Source organism: Hyla sarda, chromosome 4 (assembly GCF_029499605.1).
Source record: "Hyla sarda isolate aHylSar1 chromosome 4, aHylSar1.hap1, whole genome shotgun sequence".
Taxonomy (NCBI): domain Eukaryota; kingdom Metazoa; phylum Chordata; class Amphibia; order Anura; family Hylidae; genus Hyla; species Hyla sarda.
Genome location: NC_079192.1, coordinates 220,064,721 through 220,088,247, shown reverse-complemented (window position 1 = coordinate 220,088,247; position 23,527 = coordinate 220,064,721). Strand labels below are relative to the sequence as shown.

General features: G+C 43.1%; 1 protein-coding gene across 1 annotated transcript in view; it reads right to left on the bottom strand.

Annotated features, from left to right (window-relative positions):
- The window catches only part of HBP1 (HMG-box transcription factor 1), a 47,052-nt gene extending 27,936 nt beyond the window's left edge, over positions 1 to 19,116 (bottom strand). The window contains exons 1-2 of the mRNA XM_056573611.1: positions 18,503 to 19,116; positions 1,389 to 1,566 (exon numbers count right to left, since the gene is read on the bottom strand). Coding sequence (XP_056429586.1) covers positions 1,389 to 1,566; positions 18,503 to 18,517 — 193 coding nt within the window. The 5' untranslated portion in view covers positions 18,518 to 19,116. The remainder of the gene's footprint in view (positions 1 to 1,388; positions 1,567 to 18,502) is intronic.
- Positions 19,117 to 23,527: the final 4,411 nt, after the last annotated feature.

Genomic DNA, 23,527 nt, shown 5'->3' with positions numbered 1-23,527 from the left:
TGGAGCATACAGGAGCTGATAAGTACTGGAAGGATTAATATTTTTTTTAATAGAAGTAATTTACAAATCTGTTTAACTTACTGGCACCAGTTAATAAAAAAAAAAAAAATATATATATATATATATATATATATATATATATATATATATATATATATATATAGTCAGGAAGGAACCGGCACTGTGTTCAGGACTCCAGATCCAGGTGGGTGCTCTGCTGCTAAGGATAGGACTCAATATCCCATGAGAATCCGAACCAAGAAAGAAGAAGCGGTACTCAAAAGTTAGCTGAAAAATCACTGTGATTTATTCACCCATCATGTGAATGGTGCTACGTTTCGGTCTTCTCAATGAGACCTTTCTCAAGCCTTGAGAAAGGTCTCATTGAGAAGACCAAAACGTAGCACCATTCACATGATGGGGGAATAAATCACAGCCATTTTTCAGCTTACTTTGGAGTACCGCTTCCTCTTTCTTGGTTATATATAAAATATTCCAGGTGTTGAGTGGCACTGTGTGGGATTCAGATCCCCGATTCAGGCAGGTGCTCAGTCCTATGTTAGACTCGACCAAAGTGTCTCAACCAGGAATGTATCCAAGAAAAAATAAGGCGGCACTCCAGTGATCCAAATGTACAAAAATAACTTTATTCACCCAATAGTGAAGCAACGTTTCAACCTTCTCAAGGAGGTCTTTCTCAAGCATGGATGCATATATATATATATATATATATATATATATATATATATAAATATGTGTGTGTTTTCCAGTGGAGTACCCCTTTATGATTTTTTTAAATAATGTCATTTACAATTCTACAAAACAGCAATAGCGATAAAATAACTTTATTTTCATCCAGATTAAAACATCGACATGGATTCATCTCAGACACAAATACAATGGTATAAAACTCCGGTGGCAGATACGTCCAGCATGACGCGTTTCAGATGCAAATCTGTTTAACTTTGTGGCACCAGTTGATTTAAAAAAAAATTTGTTTTTCACCAGAGTACCCCTTTAACTCCCTCCCACAAATGGATGTATATAAAAGTCCATTTTAGCAGTGCCTTCCTGCGAAAATGTGTGTGTGACAGCAGGGGGAGGGAGCTTAACATAATAAGGCTGTACATTTCTGACAAACTGATTGAGAGGGGTCCCACTGCCTACTCTTTTCAGCTGGGAAACTTATCACTTCAGGCTCTCTTCCTGCAGGGTCAGCATTACATCTTCTATCCCTCTGAAATCAGTCGTCCACTGAGTGGAAACTGAATCCTGGATAAAATGCCTTCATAACATTAATATGTTATATGAAAACCTTAAACCATGTCAAATACATTTTGGGCATGTATCAAAGTTGTTAGTGTGCAAAGTTGTAGCGAAACACATACCGAGTTCCATGTGATCATCAGAAGACTCGTATCCTGGAGAAGATGGGAGACGTTCATCACACTTCAGTACTTCCAGAGATTCATTCATTGCTTTAGGTCTTTTGTCCATTACCAACTGGACTTTCTGTACTGTATTGGAAATGTCCTTTGTCTTAACTTCCCAAACCATATTATAGCTCTTAAACAGACAATAGAGACAGAAGTGTTAACCTTTTGGTACTTTACGTCTAGCACATTGACAGACTGTAATTACTATTTAGACTATTTAAGTACGGTACTCTACAAAGAAATGCAGACTCTTCAAACTATTGTGAATGACTACCCCATAGCTGTAATGGTTGTACAGTCAAACAGATGCAGGTAAAGGCAAAGCTATATGCAGTCTTAGCCGTAAATGTTGGCAACCCTGAAATTTTTCAAGAAAATGAAGTATTTCTCACAGAAAAGGATTGCAGTAATACGTTTATTCCCTTTGTGTGTATTGGAACTAAAACAAAAAGGGAAGGAAAAAAGCAAATTGGACATAATGTCACACCAAACTCCAAAAATGGTCTGGACAAAATTATTGGCACTCAACTTAATATTTGGTGGCACACCCTTTGGAAAAAATAACTGAAATCAGTCGCTTCCTATAACCATCAATAAACTTCTTACACCTCTCAGCCGGAATGTTGGACCCCTCTTCCTTTGCAAACTGCTCCAGGTCTCTCTTATTGGAAGGGCGCCTTTTCCCAACAGCAATTTTAAGATCTCTTCACAGGTGTTCAATGGGATTTAGATCTGGACTCATTGCTGGCCACTTCAGAACTCTCCCGCACTTTGTTCCCATCCATTTCTGGGTGCTTTTTGACATATGTTTTGGGTCATTGTCCTGCTGGAAGACCCAAGATTCCGGCCGCAAACCCAGCTTTCTGACACTGGGCTGTACAGTGTGACCCAAAATCCATTGGCAATCCTCAGATTTCATGATGGCTTGCACACATTCAAGGCACCCAGTGCCAGAGGCAGCAAAACATCATTGAACCTCCACCATATTTCACTGTAGGTACTGTTTTTTCTTTGTAGGCCTCATTCCGTTTTCAGTAAACAGTATAATTATGTATTTTACCAAAAAGCTCTATCTTGGTCTCATCTGTCCACAAGACGTTTTCCCAGAAGGATTTTGGCTTTCTCAAGTTCATTTTGGCAAAATGTAGCCTTGCTTTTTAATGTCTCTGTGTCAGCAGTGGGGTCCTCCTGGGTCTCCTGCCATAGCGTTTCATTTCATTTAAATGTCGACGGATAGTTCGTGCTGACACTGATGCTCCCTGAGCCTGCAGGACAGCTTGAATATCTTTGGAACTTGTTTGGGGCTGCTTATCCACCATCCAGACTATCCTGCGTTGAAACCTTTCATCAATTTTTCTCTTCCGTCCACACCCAGGTAGATTAGCTACAGTGCCATGGGTTGCAAACTTCTTGATAATGTTGCGCACTGTGGACAAAGGCAAATCTAGATCTCTGGAGATGGACTTGTAACCTTGAGATTGTTGATATTTTTCCACAATTTTGGTTCTCAAGTTCTCAGACAGTTCTCTTCTCCTCTTTCTGTTGTCCATTCTTAGTGTAGCACAAACAGACACAAAATGAAAATACTAAGTGAACTTCTCTCCTTTTTATCTGCTTTCAGGTCGGATTTTTATATTGCCCACACCTGTTACTTGCCCCAGGTGAGTTTAAAGGAGCATCACATGCTTGAAACAATCTTATTTTTCCACAATTTTGAAAGGGTGCCAATAATTTTGTCCAGACCATTTTTGGAGTTTGGTGTGACATTATGTCCAATTTGCTTTTTTTCCTCCCTTTTTTGGTTTAGTTCCAATATACACAAAGGGAATAAACATGTGTATAGCAAAACATGTGTTACTGCAATTCTTTTCTGTGAGAAATACTTAATTTTCTTGAAAAATTTCAGGAGTGCCAACATTTACGGTCATGACTGTATCTATCCATATAAAGCTGAGCAAACAAAAAAAATTGTGCAAAGGGACATGTTCTAATGGAAGTCAAGAAAGTAGTTTTTGAGATAGGCTATATTCTGCTCGGGAATCATCACATATTTGGGTGCTTTTAGATGGCTTCTTCCATGCATCTTACCATCCATTTTATGGCTGAAAAACAGAATTTCATGGTTTAACTGAACTTTTGTTATAATAGAACCAACTGGTGATGTAGTTTTGGCTAGTAGAACCATGGGAGGAATAGGTTTTATAGTGATATAATACAGACAGCAAAATGTACTCTTATTTTGGCTGCTGAAAACAGCCTTTGTTGTTAGGTCTAGGGCTGCAACTAACAACTACTTTCATAATCGATAAGTTGAACGATTATTTTTTATTAATCAGCTAAACATAAAAACTGAGTTTTTATTCACAGGTTATATAACGCATAACTGATATCAGGTAGGGTTTACAGCCTGCTTTGAGCAGGCACCGGAGGCCTCTAGGGTTTTGGCTTGCTTCTGGGGGGTCTATGCTAGATTGGGCAAAACTACAAGTCAGGCACGAACTTATCAAACTCTCATATACAAGCTATCAGGGCATGATGGGAATTTTAATTGAAGCAGTTTGAGAAATGCATGTTGGGAAACTGTTAAATAGGTTGTCAAGGCATTCTGGGGAGTTGTAGTTTTGTAACAGCCACGGTGATAGGTTTGGGTGAATACTGACATGCAGGCTATTAGGCATGATGGGAGTTGTAATTTTGTAGCAGTTGAAGAGTTTCATGTTCAAGAACTCATATATAGGCTGTCAGGGCATGATGGGAGTTGTAGCTTTATGACCGTGACAGGTTAGGGATGACTGATATACAAGCTGTAGGGGCATGATGGGAGTTGTAGTTTTGCAACAGCTGGAGAGTCACAGGTTGGGGAACATCAATGTTGACACTTAAATAGGTAGCACCCCACCCTTGTAGAACCAGCTACTCCATAGAAAAGCTAATATACACTGAAGGGCAAAGTAACCGGCATGGGAAGCAGGCCACAAACCCTAGAGGCCTCCTAAGCACGCTGGAAACAATGCAAACCATGCCGGAGACCTCTTGGGTTTGTTGTCTGCTTCTGCCACCGGAGTGGGGATTGCTATAGGCCCTGAGGTATCATGCACAGAGGTGTCTGTGGGATCAGGCAAATCTACAGGTTGGGTGCAACAACTAAGGGGGGGGGGGGGGGGGAGAGAATGTGACATGGAAGGAGAATGTGACAAGGGGCAGAATGTGACAAGGGGGGGGAAGAATGTGAGGAGGGGGGGGGGTGAGATGTGACCATGGGGAGAGAATGTGACAAGGGGGGGCGGGATGTGGCAAGGGGGAGAATGTGACTGGGGGGGATTTTAAGTGAGGAGAATGTGACATGGGCAGCGGACATGAAATGGTTGGCAGATGTGAAATGGGGGAGATTGGACATGACATGGGGGGGGATTTCACCATTTGTTTATTATGTGGCATCGCATATAGATATCGCAATAGTTAGGCCCATAATCGTAATTTCCCAATATCATGCAGCCCTAGTTACTATTATCAATGTTCATGGATTAAAGGGGTACTCCACTGGCAAACATTTTTTTTCTAAATCAACTGGTGCCAAAAAGTTAAGCAGATTTGTAAATTACTTCTATTTAAAAATCTTAATCCTTCCAGTAATTATCAGCTGCTGTATGATCCACAGGAAGTTCTTTTCTTTTTGAATTTCCTTTCTGTCTGAACACAGTGCTCTCTGCTGACACCTCTGTCCTTGTCAGGAACTGTCCAGAGTAGAAGCAAATCCCCATAGCAAACCTATCCTGCTCCGGACATTTCCTGATATGGACAGAGGTGTCAGCAGAGAGCACTGTGGTCAGACAAAGGAAATTCAAAAAGAAAAGAACTTCCTGTGGAGCATATAACAGTTGATAAGTACTGGAAGGATTAAGATTTTTTTTATTTTTTTTATTTTTTTTTATTGGAAGCAATTCACAAATCTGTTTAACTTTCTGGCACCAGTTGATTTAAAAAAAATAAAAATTCCGTCAGTGTTAACAGTGTTCAACAGAATGGAAGCGCAGTAAAGTTGCCTACAAAAGCTTACAGTCATTTTATGAGAAGCATTCTGGACATATATGATACCTGGAGTAGTCCCAGCATACCATGACAAGATCTGACATAGAAGTAGACTACCAAGGCTGACAACAATGGCCTATTATATTTAGGACGTCCTGTACTACACAGTTGCTGCTCTGCTCCACAACAATGTTAGATGATGAATATAGATGATATTTGATGCCAAAACCTTCATGAACCTATTGAGAATCACGTCAAGTCCATAACCAACCACCCTGAATATGGACACTAAGTACAGTTAAAACTGCTTTGGTGTTTCCATTACATGACCATGGACAGTTTTCAAGTAAAGAAAGCACCTATTAAATGACAGGAAGCAGAGATATCGAAAACTGTTATGGATACAGAAAGATATTGGAAATGTGTACATGTTTTCATTGTAAAAAGAATAGCCTTTGGTTGCTGAAACTGTAATACCCCTTAGATAACCTTATTGAAGCAGATTTATAATAACTCAAGATTTTTTTAGAGTAATCGTATCTGTAAATCTAGCCATTTATTAACTTCTATATGAATAATGAAAGATTGAGGCTAACATGTAGTAACGCCTTCCATCTTGTGCCCTTCTGTACAACTAGCACAGTGGGAATCCGACTAGCTTTCTTTGTATTCGCGCAGTATGTACTGGTAGAAATCACCTGTCCCAGACAATGCAACCCTGTGTGAACAATCCTCCACCTACAGGCACCTGAAGTCATATTTATCTTGAGCTTAAAACAACATTGGGGGAGAAAAAAGAAAAGAAAAAGCAGCCATTTCTAAGCCAATAGCTACCCCTAGTGGTTATTATTTAATATTACATGTTGAGTTTTTAATTCTCATTATAGGCTGTATTGGAGAGTTTGCATTGATGGAAATTTGCTGGCAGAACCATTATTGGTGCATTTCCCTTTTAGAAAGCATGATGCAACCTCAGACTGTCAGCTGGAAAGTAGATAACTCACAGGCGCTAACTAAGGCTTCTTTCACACCACCGTTAGTACAAGGCAGTGTGACAGCCGTCGGGAGAGCCGGACAGAATTACTGCTTGTCTCGTCTTTTTCTCCCGCTATTCCCTTTACTACTACAGCCGCCACAAGTTCCCCAGTGGTGGGGTCATCTTAGTCTGTGCACAAGGCTCACTGTTTTAGGTGTTTTTCCAGGCCCTCCCACTCAAGACATGATTGACAGTTCCAGCAGTCTTCTTACTGGATGCTAGATATATAAATCATAGCTAAGGAGAGGGGCCAGGAAAACCCCTTAAACAGTGAGCTCTGTGCATAGAACAATACCCCTCCTCCAGGAAACATGTAGAGGCTGGGGCCTTAAAGGGGTACTCCGGTGAAAACCTTTTTTCTTTTAAATCAACTGGTGGCAGAAAGTTAAACATATTTGTAAATTACTTCTATTAAAAAATCTTAATCCTTCCTGTACTTATTAGCTGCTGAATACTACAGAGGAAATTCTTTTCTTTTTAGAATGCTCTCTGATGACATCACGAGCAGAGTTCTCTCTGCTGACGTTATTATAATAATAACTTTATTTATTGTGGTCCTTAGTGGGATTTGAACCCAGGTCCCCAGCACTGCAAGGCAGCAGTGCTAACCACTGAGACACCATGATGCCCTTAGCATACATCTGCTATGCATGGTTACTAAAATGGAGAGAGATGTCAGCAGAGAGCACTGTGTTCGTGATGTCATCAGTGTTCCAAAAAGAAAGGAATTTCCTCTGTAGCATTCAGCAGCTAATAAGTACTGGAAGGATTAAGATTTTTTAATAGAAGTAATTTACAAATATGATTAACTTTCTGCCACCAGTTGATTTATAAGAAAAAAGGTTTTCACCGGAGTACCCCTTTAAACAGCTATAGCTTTGAAAACTGCATGACAGACTACAAGAATGCTTCCACTTCATCAACATCTTTCTGGGGCTGTCAGAAGCTTTCATGCCTCAAAACTGCTAAGAGTGTCCACATAAAGGGAACCCATCACTTTCCTGCTGCCTGGACCAATAGTCATCGGGGCTCTCCCTGCCCCACCAGCCTTGACTGATTGATTCTCAAACAGGTAGAGATCTGAGACAGAACTATCATTCAAGGCCAGTAGAGCAGGGAGAAGTCACAGGGGACTGCACCAATGACTTGTGGTTCCCTTTAAGTATAAGACACAGCCCATGGACAGATGTGGCAGTGCTACCAGAAAAAAAATCCTTTATTCTAACCAGGGCTGTGGAGTCGGTAGATAAATGTTCCGACTCCGACTCCAGAGTTATCTGTACTTCCAACTCAGACTCCCCGACTCCTCTGTATTAATATGTGAATGTATTTTATACATTCCTTGAAGGAAAGAAAGGCAACATACATGTCATTTCCACAGGACTACTGGCTGGGAAGCCAACAGTCTACTGTATTGAACAGTTTGTGTGCTGATCTGCTGCTGAAGATAGGGCAGTGGGAGGATCCAGGGGGCATTTATTATAAAACATGATTTCCTTAGTAGAATCCTATAGTCAAGTTTAAAGGGGTACTCCGCCCCTAGACATCTTATCCCCTATCCAAAGGATAGGGGATAAGATGTCAGATCTTCGGGGTCCTGCTGCTGGGGACCCCCGGGATCGCCACTGCGGCACCGCGCTTTTTCATTACTACACAGAGAGAGTTCGCTTTGTGTGTAATGATGGGCGATACAGGGGCCGGAGCATCGTTACATCACTACTCCGCCCCTCATGATGTCACGGCCAGCCCCCTTAATGCAAGTCTATGGCAGGGGGCGTGATGACCCCCACGCCTCTTCCCATAGACTTGTATTGAGGGGGCGGGCCGTGACATCATGAGGGGCGGAGTAGTGATGTAACGATGCTTCGGCCCCTGTATCGCCCGTCATTACGCACAGAGCGAACTCGCTCTGTGCAGTAATGAGTGCGCAGTGCCGATCCCGGGGGTCCCCAGCAGCTGGACCCCGGCGATCTGACATCTTATTCCCTTTCCAAAGGATAGGGGATAAGATGTCAGATCGCCGGGGTCCCGCTGCTGGGGACCCCCGGGATCGCCGATGCGGCACCGCGCATTGTGCATAATGATGGGCGATACAGGGGCCGGAGCATCGCTACATCACGGCTCCGCCCCTCGTGATGTCTAGGGGCGGAGTACCCCTTTAAGCTAACAATCGAGTTTACAAGTTTTTATAGCCTTAGCTGAATGGCAGCAGTTTTTCCAATGGTTTACAGCTTCAGTCTTGAACTATTGACCCTCCATTCCCTTCACTTATGCAAGTGTCTCTAGTCCTGCAAAAAACATATTTCCTTAATCCCTTATCAGTGAGAGGCTAGGTTACCCATGGGTTCCCTGTAACAGCAGGACACAACACTATGGAAAGTATAAGTACTGCCGCTCCTAATTGTGCATTGTGTGCCAAATAGTAAAGCACATGAAAAGCATGCTTCTTCACAGTCACTTAACGTGTTCGTTTTGCGGTTACATGAGGCACTGCATGCATTGATCTTTATTCTTATAGTAGAGAATTCATTAATTATAACTTTTTGTGAATTGGGACATTTAAACTTGCTTTTTTTTTTATTCCAATCTAAATTTAGTAGGAGTCGGAGTCACTGCACTGTTTGCCTTCTCCGACTCCAGGTACCCAAAATTTCGTCCGACTCCTCGACTCCGACTCCACAACCCTGATTCTAACCATGAACAACCTTCTCCCTCAAATGTCTTCGAAGGCTATGGATCAATTTTTATTTACATCAGATGCCTCAATTACCAAGCCTGTGTTCCGTTCACTTGAAGCAGCTGTAATACGGGCTGGAAAAAAATTCTGAAAAGTGAAGGGGGGGGGGGGGGGGGGGGGTTCATCAAATACACAAGGTGAAAGCAACCTACGGTAATTCCAACTAATTTCTACAGACACGGGGAGATTTGTCAAACCTTGTGCAGAGGCACAGTGGAGTAGTATTCCATAGCAACCAACCAGATTAGAACTAGGGATCGACCGATATTGATTTTTTAGGGCCGATACTGATAACCTGTGAACTTTCAGGCCGATAACTTATACCGAAATTCCGTGCATTTTAATTCCCCCCCACAAATATGCTTGGTAAAATGAGGGTGTGTGTGCGAGTATACCCTGATAAACTGTTTCTGGCCCCGCAGAAGCCGCTGCAGATCAATGATTTAAAGCAGGCGCTTTAAATCAATGAACTGCAGTGGCTTTTGCGGGACCAGAGACCGCCGCCCGCTTCTCTCCCCCTGCCTGTCCTGAGTCCAATCACCACCGATGCTGCCGGATTGCCTCCCCCTGCCTATCCTCTGGCCAGAGACCGCCACCGCCCTATTGCCTCCCCCATCCCCGTTTTTATAATTACCTGTTCCCGGGGTCCAAGCTACTTCTGGCTCCGGCAGCGTCCTGAGCTGTCACTGTGCACTGCGCAATGACGAGTGACGTCCTCAACGCGACATCAGTGTCCCGGCGCACAGTGACAGCGCAGGACACCGCCGGAGCCAGAAGAAGCACGGACCCCGGGAACAGGTTATTATAAAACCGGGGATGGGGGAGGCAATAGGGCAGCGACGACAGCTGTCTCTGGCCAGAGGATAGGCAGGAGGAGGCAATCGGGCAGCGGCGGTAGTTGGACTCCGGACACGCAGGGGGAGAGTAGCGGGTGGTGGCAGCGGTCTCTTGCACCGCAAAAGCTGCTGCAGTTCATTGATTTAACCCCTTAACGACCAAGGACGTATATTTACGTCCTTGGCCGGCTCCCGCAATATAACGCGGGGTCACGGCGTGACCTCGTGTCATATCGGGTCGGTCCCGGCATGTATCTGATGCCGGGACCTGGGGCTAATAGCGCAAGGCAGCGATCGCGGTGCCGCACGCTATTAACACTTTAGACGCGGCGTTCAAAGTTGAATGCCGCGTCTAAACCGAAAGTGAAAGCTGTCCGGCTGCTCAGCGGGCCTGATCGGGACTACCGCAGTGAAAATTCGGTGTCCCGATCAGCTGGGACACGAGCGGAGGTCCTCTTACCTGCCTCCGGCGTGTCCCCTCTGAGATCGATTGCTCCAAGCCTGAGATTCAGGCTTGAGCAATCGACCGCCTATAACCCTGATCACGGCAAAGCTAATAAATGTGATTTAACCCTTTCCTTAATAAAAGTTCAAATCACCGCCCTTTTCCCATAAAAAAAAAACAAAAAAAAATGTAAATAAAAATAAATATAAACATATGTGGTATCGCCGCATGCGTAAATGTCCGAACTATAAAAATATATCATTAATTAAACCACACGGTCAATGGCGTACGCGCAAAAAAAATTCCAAAGTCCAAAATAACGTATTTTTGGTCGCTTTTTATATCATGAAAAAATGAAAAGAAATCAAAAAGTCTGATCAATACAAAAATGGTACCACTAAAAACTTCAGATCACGGCGCAAAAAATGAGCCCTCATACCGCCCCATATGTGGAAAAATAAGAGTTATAGGGGTTAGAAGATGACAATTTTAAACGTATACATTTTTCTGCATGTAGTTATGATTTTTTCCAGAAGTACGACAAAATAAAACCTATATAAGTAGGGTATCATTTTAACCGTATGGACCTACAGAATAAAGATAAGGTGTAATTTTTACCGAAAAATGTACTGCGTAGAAACGGAAGCCCGCAAAAGTTACAAAATGGCGTTTTCTCTTCAATTTAGTCGCACAATGATTTTTTTTCCGTTTCTCCGTAGATTTTTGGGTAAAATGACTGATGTCACTGCAAAGTAGAATTGGTGGCGCAAAAAATAAGCCGTCATATGGATTTTTAGGTGCAAAATTTAAAGGGTTATGATTTTTAAAAGGTGAGGAGAAAAAAACGAAAGTGCAAAAATAGAAAAACCCATGGTCCTTAAGGGGTTAAAGCGCCCCCATTATCGGCAGGTTAGATGCAGATACGATAACTTACAAAATCGTGAATATCGGCCGATAATATCGGCCAATCCGATAATCGGTGGATCCCTAATTAGAACTTTCAGCCTCGAAAAAATGAAAGCTGCAATCTGATTGGTTGCTGCTATACTGTAAATTAAGTCAAGAAATCTGTTTTGTGGCATTTGGTACTTGTCCTAAGCAGGTCTGGACAGGCAGAATTCAGCTCAAAAACCTCAAGAACCAATAAGAGTATCACAATACTTCTCAAAAACCTCAGACAAGAAGTCTACTTTGTCTCCTGAAGCAATGTCTTTCCTATTCATACACTGTACAGTAATGCAGCTCAAGCTCTTCACTCACTAAGTGTGCGCCAATACCACCTACATACTGGTGTCAGCCATCTGCATGGATCATCACAGTACAAACAAAAAAGGTAGAGGGTATACGGAAGTAACTATAAGAGAGGTCAAAATAAGAGAGTACTCTTCTTTACCCAGACACTGTGCCTATCCTGTTACCACAACCAAAGCAGTTTAGAAGGATATCCCAACTAACCCTGAAATAGGTAGGGAGCATATAATCCTCACATTCACTCCAATGAGAATCAAATTGTAGACCAAAGGGTGTTTTAGAGGGTTTTCCGTTGAGCTGTTTAATTTGTATGCACAAAATGTTACTTAGCCATCAAGGGATTTACTTAAAATCAAACACATCTTTGATGTTCCTGTTTTATTTGTATTTAGCCATTCCAAATTAAAGACTGTGGGGGAGATTTATCAGAACCTGTCCAGAGGAAAAGTTGCTGAGTCGCCCATATCAACCAATCAGATCGCTCCTTAAATTATTATTATTTTTTTTTTTTAAGGCCTCAGAAAAATTTAAGTAGCAGTCTGATTGCTATGGGCAACTCAGCACCTTTTCCTATGGACAGGTTTTGATAAATTCCTGCGTGTTCACACTAAGCATTTTTTGCTGCAGTTACACTTTTTTTTTCTTCTGAGGTCTATTATGAACACTGTTTTTCAAAAGCGACAACAGAAAATATACAGTCATGGCTGTAAATGTTGGCACCCCTGAAATTTTTCTAAAAAATGAAGTATTTCTCACAGAAAAGGATTGCAGTAACATGTTTTGCTATACAATTGTTTATTCCCTTTGTGTGTATTGGAACTAAACAAAAAAAAGGGAGCAAAAAAGCAAATACGACATAATGTCACATCAAACTCCAAAAATGGGCTGGACAAAATACTGGCACCCTTTCAAAATTGTGGAAAAATAAGATTGTTTCAAACATGTGATGCTCCTTTATACTCACCTGGGGCCCTATTTCTCATAGCTTTTCCCTTTATTGAGTAGCCATCCATTGTGCCACTAGTGGTACCCACATTGTATATCTCTCTACTTGTATCTTTCTTGCCTCTCAGTAGCCATGAGTTCCTGTTATCTATATTCGTGTACCCTATACCTTCTCAATGTCAAAGTGTATGCGACACTGACTGATTATTGTGTTCTATTGTTTTTGTGCTTCCCTACGGGGATTGATTTTATGGTTATCACTTTGATGCTTTGCCATATGATATGCCATCTTTTTCCTCAATAAAAAGGGTCTTGGTTTGACTGTTAAAGTCACCTGGGGCAAGTAACAGGTGTGGGCAATATAAAAATCACACCTTAAAGCAGATTAAAAGGAGAGAAGTTCACCACATAGTCTTTGCATTGTGTGTCTGTGTGTCCCACACTAAGCATGGACAACAGAAAGAGGAGAAGAGGACTGTCTGCAGGTTCAGGGAGCATCAGTGTCAGAGCAAACTATCCGTCGACATTTAAATGAAATTAAATGCTATGGCAGGAGACCCAGGAGGACCCCACTCCTGACACAGAGACATAAAAAGCAAGACTACATTTTGCCAAAATGAACATGAGTAAGCCAAAATCCTGGGAAAACATCTTGTGGACAGATGAGACCAAGATAGAGCTTTTTGGTAAAGCACATCATTCTACTGTTTACCGAAAATGGAATGAGGCCTACAAAGAAAAGAAAACAGTACCAACAGTGAAATATGGTGGATGTTCAATGATGTTTTGGTGTCATTTGCTGCCTCTGGCACTGGGTGCCTTGAATGTGTGCAAGGCATCATGAAATCTGACGATTACCAATGGATTTTGGGTCGCACTGTACAGCCCAGTGTCAGAAAGCTGGGTTTGCGTCCAAGATCTTGTGTCTTCCAGCAGGACAATGACCCCAAACATACTTCAAAAAGCCCCCAGAAATGGATGGGAACAAAGCACTGGAGAGTTCTGAAGTGGCCAGCAATGAGTCCAGATCTAAATCCCATTGAACACCTGTGGAGAGATCTTAAAATTGCTGTTGGGAAAAGGCGCCTTCCAATAAGAGAGGTGTAAGAAGCTTATTGATGGTTATAGGAAGCAACTGACTTCAATTATTTTTTCTCCTTTTTTGGTTTAGTTCCAATACACACAAAGGGAATAAACGTGTATAGCAAAACATGTGTTACTGCAATCCTTTTTGTGAGAAATACTAATTTTGTTAGAAAAATTTCAGGGGTGCCAACATTTACGGCCATGACTAGGGATAGACCGATTATCGGTATTGGCACCTTGCCAATAAGCCTATAAAGCCCCCCCGGCCCCATTGTCTCCCCCATCCCCATTTTTATAATTACCTGTTCCCGGGGCCCACGCTACTTCTTGCTCCTGCTGCGTCCTGCGTTACGCTGTGCGCAATGACGAGTGACGAGACGTCAGTGCGCACAGTGACAGTTCAGGAGGACGTCACCGGAGCCAGATGTAAAGTGGGCCCCGGGAACAGGTAATTATAAAACCGGGGATGGGGGAGGCAAAGGGGCCAGGCCGGGGCGGTCGCGGTGCGGTGGTGGTGATAGGTCTCAGGACCCCCGGACAGGCAGGGGGAAGAGAAGCGGGTGGCGGCGGCCTATGGCACCGCAAAAGCCACTGCAGTGCATTGATTTAAAACGCCCGCTTTAAATCAATGACCTGCAGTGGTGTCGTGGGGGGATAAATAGCCGATAACTTATACCGGAATATCGGTATAAGTTATCGGCTATCGGACCTACCCTCCACCGATTATCTGTATCGGCCCTAAAAAACGATATCGGTCGATCCCTAGCCATGACACTATTTATGAAGGTTATATGCCTCCCTCTGTGCCGCTGGTTAACCATTAAGTCCAGAATAAAGTACAAAATGCTCAGTCTTACCCACAAAGCTCTCCATAATGATGCACCTCTCATCTCTGTCTACCATCCTACACGTTTTCTCCGCTCTGATAATGATCTCACACGGACATCTTCCATAATGTGAACCTCTCACTCTCGTTTCCTTTTCTCGTGCAGCACCAGTTCTCTGTTATGCGATATCTCGATCCCTCAGACTCGACTCCAACATCCACAGTTTAAAACGTTCCCTAAAGACATCTTTTCATGCCGGTCTCTAACATCCCCTAATTGGCTTCCACTACTACCACTTTGCCTCTTTTGAGACCTCTGGGTCTTGGAGATGTCATAAGCTTCATATTTCAGTCTCTACCCTACTCTCTATGCACTTTAGACATTTGGAGATTAGCTAATGACTGGTTCACCCTACTGTATGTAACCTATTTATAAAATATGGCTGGACCATTGTATCAATAAAAGCACTGTCTCAACTCCATTCCTCGTAGTCTGTAAGCTTTCGCGAGCAGGGCCCTCACTGCTCCTGTTTGAATAGTTAGTGTGTAGTATTGTTGGGGGAGATTTATCAAAACCTGAGCAAAGGAAACGTTGCCCAGTTGCCCATAGTAAACAATCCGATTGCTTCTTTCATTTTGCAGAGGCCTTGGTAAAAATGAAAGAAGCAATCTGATTGGTTTCTATGGGCAACTTTTCCTCTGGACAGGATTTGCTAATTTTCCCCCCATTATGTCTGATACTAGTCTTGATTTGAACCCCAAAATTGTAAAGTGCTGCGGAATCTGTTGGCACTATATTAATAAAATTATGTATTTAAAAAATAAAAATACAACACCCATATAATAGCAGCATGGAGCATTCTGTACACCGCTCCTTCCAATGTGTGCAATGTATGAGCCTCCTGTACTTCAATCAGAAAAACTTATTTAAAATGACCAGATCAACCAGATTTTTTTTATTTTATTTTTTTACTATTTACAGAAATCTACTGAAACATGATCAATTTGTTTCTGTTTTCAGACTGCCCATTTTTCTACTGCATGGCTGTTCATGGCATGGGTTTCAGTGGCTACCAGTTGCATGCAAGCTTTAACTCCTTAAGGACGCAGGACGTAAATGTACGTCCTGGTGAGGTGGTACTTAACGCACCAGGACGTACATTTACGTCCTAAGCATAACCGCGGGCATCGGAGCGATGCCCGTGTCATGCGCGGCTGATCCCGGCTGCTGATCACAGCCAGGGACCCGCCGGCAATGGCCGACGCCCGCGATCTCGCGGACGTCCGCCATTAACCCCTCAGGTGCCGGGATCAATACAGATCCCGGCATCTGCGACGGTTCGCGATTTAAATGAACGATCGGATCGCCCGCAGCACTGCTGCGGGGATCCGATCATTCATAACGCCGCACGGAGGTCCCCTCTCCTTCCTCCGTGCGGCTCCCGGCATCTCCTGCTCTGGTCTGAGATCGAGCAGACCAGAGCAGGAGATGACCGATAATACTGATCTGTTCTATGTCCTATACATAGAACAGATCAGTATTAGCAATCATGGTATTGCTATGAATAGTCCCCTATGGGGACTATTCAAGTGTAAAAAAAAAAAATGTAAAAAAATGTAAAAGTAAAAGTAAAAAAAAAAGTGAAAAATCCCCTCCCCCAATAAAAAAGTAAAACGTCCGTTTTTTCCTATTTTACCCCCAAAAAGCGTAAAAAACATTTTTTATACACATATTTGGTATCGCCGCGTGCGTAAATGTCCGAACTATTAAAATAAAATGTTAATGATCCTGTACGGTGAACGGCGTGAAAGAAAAAAAAAAGAAAAAAAGTCCAAAATTCCTACTTTTTTAATACATTTTATTAAAAAAAAAATTATAAAAAATGTATCAAAAGTTTTTTATATGCAAATGTGGTATCAAAAAAAAGTGCAGATCATGGCGCAAAAAATGAGCCCCCATACCGCCACTTATACGGAAAAATAAAAAAGTTAGAGGTCATCAAAATAAAGGGATTATAAACATACTAATTTGGTTAAAAAGTTTGTGATTTTTTTTAAGCGCAACAATAATATAAAAGTATATAATAATGGTTATCATTTTAATCGTATTGACCCTCAGAATAAAGAACACACGTCACTTTTACCATAAATTGTCGTGGAGACATCAAGCGTTCCATATTCTCCCTTATGTACTTTAGACATTCAAAGATTAGCAGGTAACCGGCTCACCCATCTTTATGTAACCTACCATATTTTTAAAAACATAGCTGGACCATTGTATCAATAAAAGCACTTTTGGCTTTTTACCTCAACCCCATACCTCATAGTATGTACTCTCTTGCAAGCAGGGTCCTCACTGATACTTGTCTTTACTTGTATGCCTAAAATTGTAAATATTATCCAGCACCTTTGGGATGAACTAGAAGAGATTGCAAGTCAGTATCTCATCCAATATCAGAATCTGACCTCATGATGAATGGGCACTAATTTGCACAGACACCCTTTAAAATTTAGCAAAAATTAAGGTGGACATTATGGTGTTTAGCCTTTTTTGTGTGTAAAGTTACTGCTGCACTTGGAAAATACAGCCAGAATATCTCCAGGCAGATATTCCGCAGTGTGAACTTAGCCTAAGTGTCATCTTAATATTAGAATCATCAGAATTAAAATTTCAATGATTTCTAAAAAATATAGTTCAACTGAAGATTACAAGAAAAACCATCAGACATAAAAATATAAAAATAATAAAGTTTAAACAAAACAGGATTCAAGTAATTTTCTGATTACACACTTCCTAAGGATATGACTGCAGTGCCCTGTACTCAGGATATAATAGAAGAATCATTCTGCCATTAATCTGACTGCATAGGGCATTGCTGGCAACTTGTAAACAAAGAGGGGGCTAATAGTGGGACTACTGATCGGTGTTTTGTTGTAGAGATGGGCCCCTCGCCCATCTCTGTACATGACTATTCCCCACACTAAGATCTGACTGAGCATTAGAGCCCTGGGCCTCATGGTTGTTGTGTAACTCGTCTGTGGTGCCCACCCTGTGAGCCTGCTCTGGGGTGGGGGCAGACAACTCGTAGGAAAATAGGAAAGTCAGGAAACAAGGGGAAAAGAAGAAAAAAAACAAGCAGCTCCTCGCATCACGTGACCGCCCTGTTTATAACCTGACCGCGCATGCGCACGTGCTTCCTTCATTCATTCACTGTACACTGCGACATCCAGGCTGGGCTGTATGTATGAAGCAGCATAACACCAGCTACGTCACCATTGTCACTGACAGACCGTACTCTAGCGGTATGGCGATTTTGGGGAAGTTTTCACTTTCTTTAACACAAAAGCAAAACCCCCTCAGATAAGTTACATAAGCGACTAGGCACTCCGCTAAAGTAAAAACAGCCATGTTTACAGCGCCCCCTCTGGTGGAACCATTTCAGCTATAGATTGCGGAATATAGAGTATAAGGTAGTGGGGTATATATCTATAACGTCACCCTATAGGACGGCCATAAGACGTGTCCCCACTGACAGCCGGACACGACTGGCTTATGTATGAATGACAACAGCTGTGAGGCGAGCCCGGAGCGGACGTCGTGTGGAGCAAAGCCCGGACATAAAGGGTACACAGGGCCGACTCGGGCCCGACACCGCCCCCAATGAATGAAGTTTCCCAGACCGAGTCAACAAGACCGACAAATAACAATGAACGTCATAACAGTCTACGTCCAGCAGCGTTACCGAGCGCCCTCCGCCCCGTCAACGCGCACTCCCCAGAGCCCCAAAGCGCCCTCGGCAATGTAACCCCAGCCCGCCGCCCCCTGTCATGTCACTGGCTCCACTTGTCAACACAAACTTTCTTTATCTACTTACCAAACCCGTCGCCATTACCTAATCGCTACCCTTATAAAATGCCTTTGGGGGCAGGCGTTACACAACAACTCGAACCCGCATTGGCTGCGCAGCAAATCAGTCAAGCGAAATCCACTTCTTATTGGTGAAAAGTTATGCCCATCAGCTATTGGCTGTCGCTGTAGCGGAGGAGATGTTTACTAATTGGTCGGGCGGCGTGACAATCAGCTGGATTCCTGTCACGGGATTGGCTGGTTCAGGAATGTTTTGTCGGAGTTTCTGGACTCTGGGGCATATGGGGGATGTAGTTTACCCGTCGTCTGGCGTGGGTATGTGTCTAATGAGAAACAACTACAAGTCCCATAATACGTAGCGGGCTAGGTTACTGATTGTAAACAAGAGTCACTGGGACACGTGGATCAGATTGTGCTTGTTACGATTCTAAGAATGAGCTGGAAGAGGGCGCTGGTTGTACACTTCTTCATATTTTCCACTGTCAAAAGCGAGCAAATAAGAACAGATGTTTTGGTCTCCTGCAGGCAATTCAGAGAGAGGAATATACAGATAGATGTGTCATTACAACAGGACGAATTTAGGCCACCAACTACAAACCAGTTTTTTTCCTAACCTGGGTACCTTCAGCTGTTGCAAAACTACAACTCCCAGCATGACTGGACAGTGGTAAATAGCTCCAGGCAACATCTCTCTCATGAAAATGGTTCTGGAAGCCTACTAAAAAAAAAAATAGTAATAGTTTAGACCAGTGTTTCCCAACCAGGGTGCCTCCAGCTGTGGCCAAACTACAACTCCTAACATCAGTCTGTGGCTGTCTGGGCATGCTGGGAGTTGTAGTTTGGCCACAGCTGAAGGCACCCTGGTTGGGAAACACCGGTTTAGACAGTTCTGTACATAGCGGTGCAAAATAGAACATACACTTAAGTGTCAGGGAGACATAGGCCCACAAGCCTGGGCTCCAATGACTTCGAGAACACCCACAACCATGCTGTTTGTAACAGTGCAGTTATATTTATAGTGCACACAAATACTATTCCCCACAAGACACATCAAGGAAAAAAAATGGACAGACTACAGTCAGGAAATTGCCATTTGCCAAAAGCTGAAATTGAGTTCTGTTAGGGTTTTGGCCATGTGGGTACCATCAATGTTTGAATTCAAACCAGACCCGAGGACCCCCAATTCCAACATTCACCACTGGCAAAATGCCTTCATCTTCTCCATGACTTCATTGACTTCTGGCATCACATCCTTGCCATCCACCAGTATAGGAGTGTTTGAATCATTCCACAAAGCGATGTGCAGTACAGCACGGTCCTCAGTTAAGTTTAACCCTTAACACCTCTAGACTGGGCCATTCCATGAGCAGCTTGAACACATCTTCAGTGATCAGGTTCCTCAGGTTGAGGCTGGCATGGTTGGCTTCATAGAACTTGGCAAGTTTCTGGTAGATGGGGGTCACTGGTGAGAGTCATGGCTGAGCTATGTATGCCCTAAGAAAATAACAGAAGGGTCAGCGCCGGCGGAGACATGGGACCCGGAGAGTTGACACGATACCAGCTTTGTTTTATTTTTGTAAATGGGAAACGGGGGTAATTTGAATTATTCTTGTGAAGGGGAATTTTTTTATATAAAAAATTAAACATATATATATATATATATATATATATATATATATTGGCCCATGTTCAGATACAGATGCTTCAACAGCATCATGGTTTTATTTTTGTTTCATTTTTCAACATTTGATCTATGAGGTCGGCATATTATTGCTACAGACTGCCATAAGCCGGCCGACTCACAGCATGCACTGAGGCCTAGTCAGGTCTGAAAACTGATCAGCACCCTAGGATTACATTGCAGGGGGAACGATCAAACCACTGGACCATCAGGCATGCACACCAGATAACTGTTTAAATGCCTCATTTAAACAGTTAAATTACGACATCAGAGTGATCTCTGCAGATAGCAGCTGGTACCTGTTTGGTATGGCACAGGCCTGGCTCCCAGGTGCGCCTCATACTCCCCCATCAGACACATTATATAAATGAATGTTTTCGTTCGGGAAAGGGAAAGACCCTTCACACGGAAGACCTGCAAAAGGGACAAGGGGCACCTCACTATTTCCCCCAGGGGAATATTGAAAGCTATTTTGCCATTCTGCTGCTCCCGCCACTGCTGTACCTGCTAAGAAGACCCTGGAAGGTGGCTGCCTGACTGAGAAGTCCTCCTTTGCTTCCCCAGCAACACAGTGCAGGAATGCAGTTTCCACCTAGCCTGAAATAAGCCACGGTATAGGCACACAAAGGCAGATTTATCAAACCTTGTGCATTGGAACAGTGGTGCAGTTGTCCATAGCAACCAGCTGTCATTTTTTTGTGACCTTTTTAAAAATTAAAGCAGCAATCTGGTTGCTATAGGCAACTGTTACTAAGGTTTGATAAATCCGCATTGGAATTCTGCATGGAGATTCTGGAGCAGCAGAGTCCTGTTGAATTCAACGAGATTCTGCTGTGCTGTGCACACAGAGGAATTTTGTGTCCGCAGAAAGAAGGAACATATTCATTCCGCACGGAATGCATAGCAGTCTATGCAGGCACCCGCAGTCTCTGGAATGTCCACACAGAAAATCTCTGGAAGTGTGAACATAGCCTGTGTGAGTGAACAAGCTGTCAGATTCTCGTTAACGTTAGTGATACATTTCGGTCGATACATTCTGCATTTTTGAGTAAAAGACAAAATTATATGAAAAATTATAAATATGACTAAACATGAACCCTCGATCGCATTGCAGTGTCCCGATGAAAAACAGTGGGAGCTCCCTCACTCCTATTGATGCTGCAATCACACTGACCACAGCATTGAATGGGTTAACTGTAATAATCAGAGTTCTGCCTGCTCCTGACAGTTGCCCAGCAATACACAGTAGCCAGCTCCCACAGCCGATCACTGCCCGCAGAGCATATGTATACGGTATATGTTCATTTGCATCAAGACACTGCTAAAATGGACATTTATATATATATATATATATATATATATATCCATCTGTGGGCAGGGGTTACTATATGAATAGACACATAAAAGAGCACATCACAAAAAAAAAAAAAAAAAACATGCTTATAATGAAACCTGATTTGAATAATGGCGAGAACAAAGGCAAAGTCCAGCATGGTAGTTCAAGCAATACTCAATGGTTTATTCAGCAATTAGCCAACATGGAAATCAGGTGACGCGTTTCAGCCACAGTGCGCAGCCTTAGTCGTACATGATTTGAATAATGTTCCGCTCTCAAAATACGTACTATGTGTGATTCTAAATGGACAGCTAAACACTTGTTAAAGACTCCAGTAAACAGAAGCCCATGCTTGTATTGTCCACCAAAGGAATCCAACTTTATCTTAGTTTGTGAAACTGCAATACAATACAATTACAACATATCAGTACACATGGAATCATTAGTCTACCATAAATGACAAATGACACAACAGAAAGGCACTTACAGGTGATGATGTCCCAAACCTCATGGGAGAGATATAGACATACTGCTTTCACAGAGAATGGCAATGTAAAATGGCTGAAGAACTTCCTAGAACAAAGGCCATTTCGTGACAGTGGTACACTACACAACCTATTAAGTAATTAGAATTCAATTAACCTGAAAAGGCAGCACACTCCCTGCCTTATATAATACATTATATCACTACGTATACATATCTACTCTACAGGGGAAAAACACATTAATATGAAAATACATTCCCGACCAGAACTGGTAACATAAAATATAACATAAGTCCACAATATCAGTGTCTCCTGACTGTGGCACTTCAAGCTGGTAGTCCACATGAAGAAATAGTTATGTCCATAAACCCATCTTCGGATCGGAGAAGCCACACTAAGCCAAACTATCTCCAACCCCAATTGTAATCCACAGAGTAGAAATGCATACTCAAAGGATAACAATGACATCTGAAACTGGTCTGAAACTGGTCTGACAAAACAGTCCCTTGTTTTGTCACTTTAACTTCAACCTTTCTGACATTACCATCTTTATTTGGCAACATATTTGTGACAATTCCCATAGGCCAGTTGTTTCTCCTTTCTTGAATATCTTTCAATAACACAACGTTTCCGCTCTTGACATTGGGACTAGTCTCAGCCCATTTATTGCGACTTTGTAAGGTAAACGGGTAATGTCTCCTCCATCTCTTCCAAAATGTATCAGCCAGGCATTGGACTTGTTTCCATTGCTTTACATGAAGTTCTGTTGTTCTAAAATCTTCACAGGGGGCCGATAAAGAGTCTACCTTATGGGTCAAGAGCATAGCAGTGGTAAGAACTGTTGGGTTATCTGGATCTGTAGATATTGGCACCAAAGGTCTTGCGTTAATGATGGTCATAACCTCTGTCATACAGGTACTCAAAGTCTCATGAGTCAAACGAGTAGGTTTGGCTTGGAGCAACATTGCATCTAAAATGCGGCTAGCTACACCTATTAATCTCTCCCAAGCACCTCCCATGTGAAAAGAGTGTGGAGTGTTAAAGAGCCATGTGCACAGTGGCGTTGTGACCAACCTAATGGGGTGACACCTAGACGCTCCGCAGCACCCCCCCCAGCTACACCGACACCCCCGTCTGTACACATCCGACAGAACCCCCCCCCCCCCGGCATTCACCTGCGCTGTGCGCCCGTAAGCACCCCCGCCCTTCATCGCCGATGTGCGCCCGTCCGTCAGCTGCCCCCCGGCCTTCATCGCCGCTGTGCGCCCGTCCGTCAGCACCACCGCATGGGACGTCAGTGACGTCACTCGCAGGGCGCCAGGAGAGAAGGAGCGCTGCGCTGGATGGGTGAGTGTGCGTGTCTGTCTCTCTGTCTGGGTGGGTGTGGATGGGTGTGTGTGACTGTGTGTGTGTGTATGTGACTGTGTGTGTGTGTATGTGACTCTGTGTGTGTGTGTATGTGACTGTGTGTGACTCTGTGTGTGTGTGTGTGTGTATGTGACTGTGTGTGTGTGTTGCAGGGGGACCCAG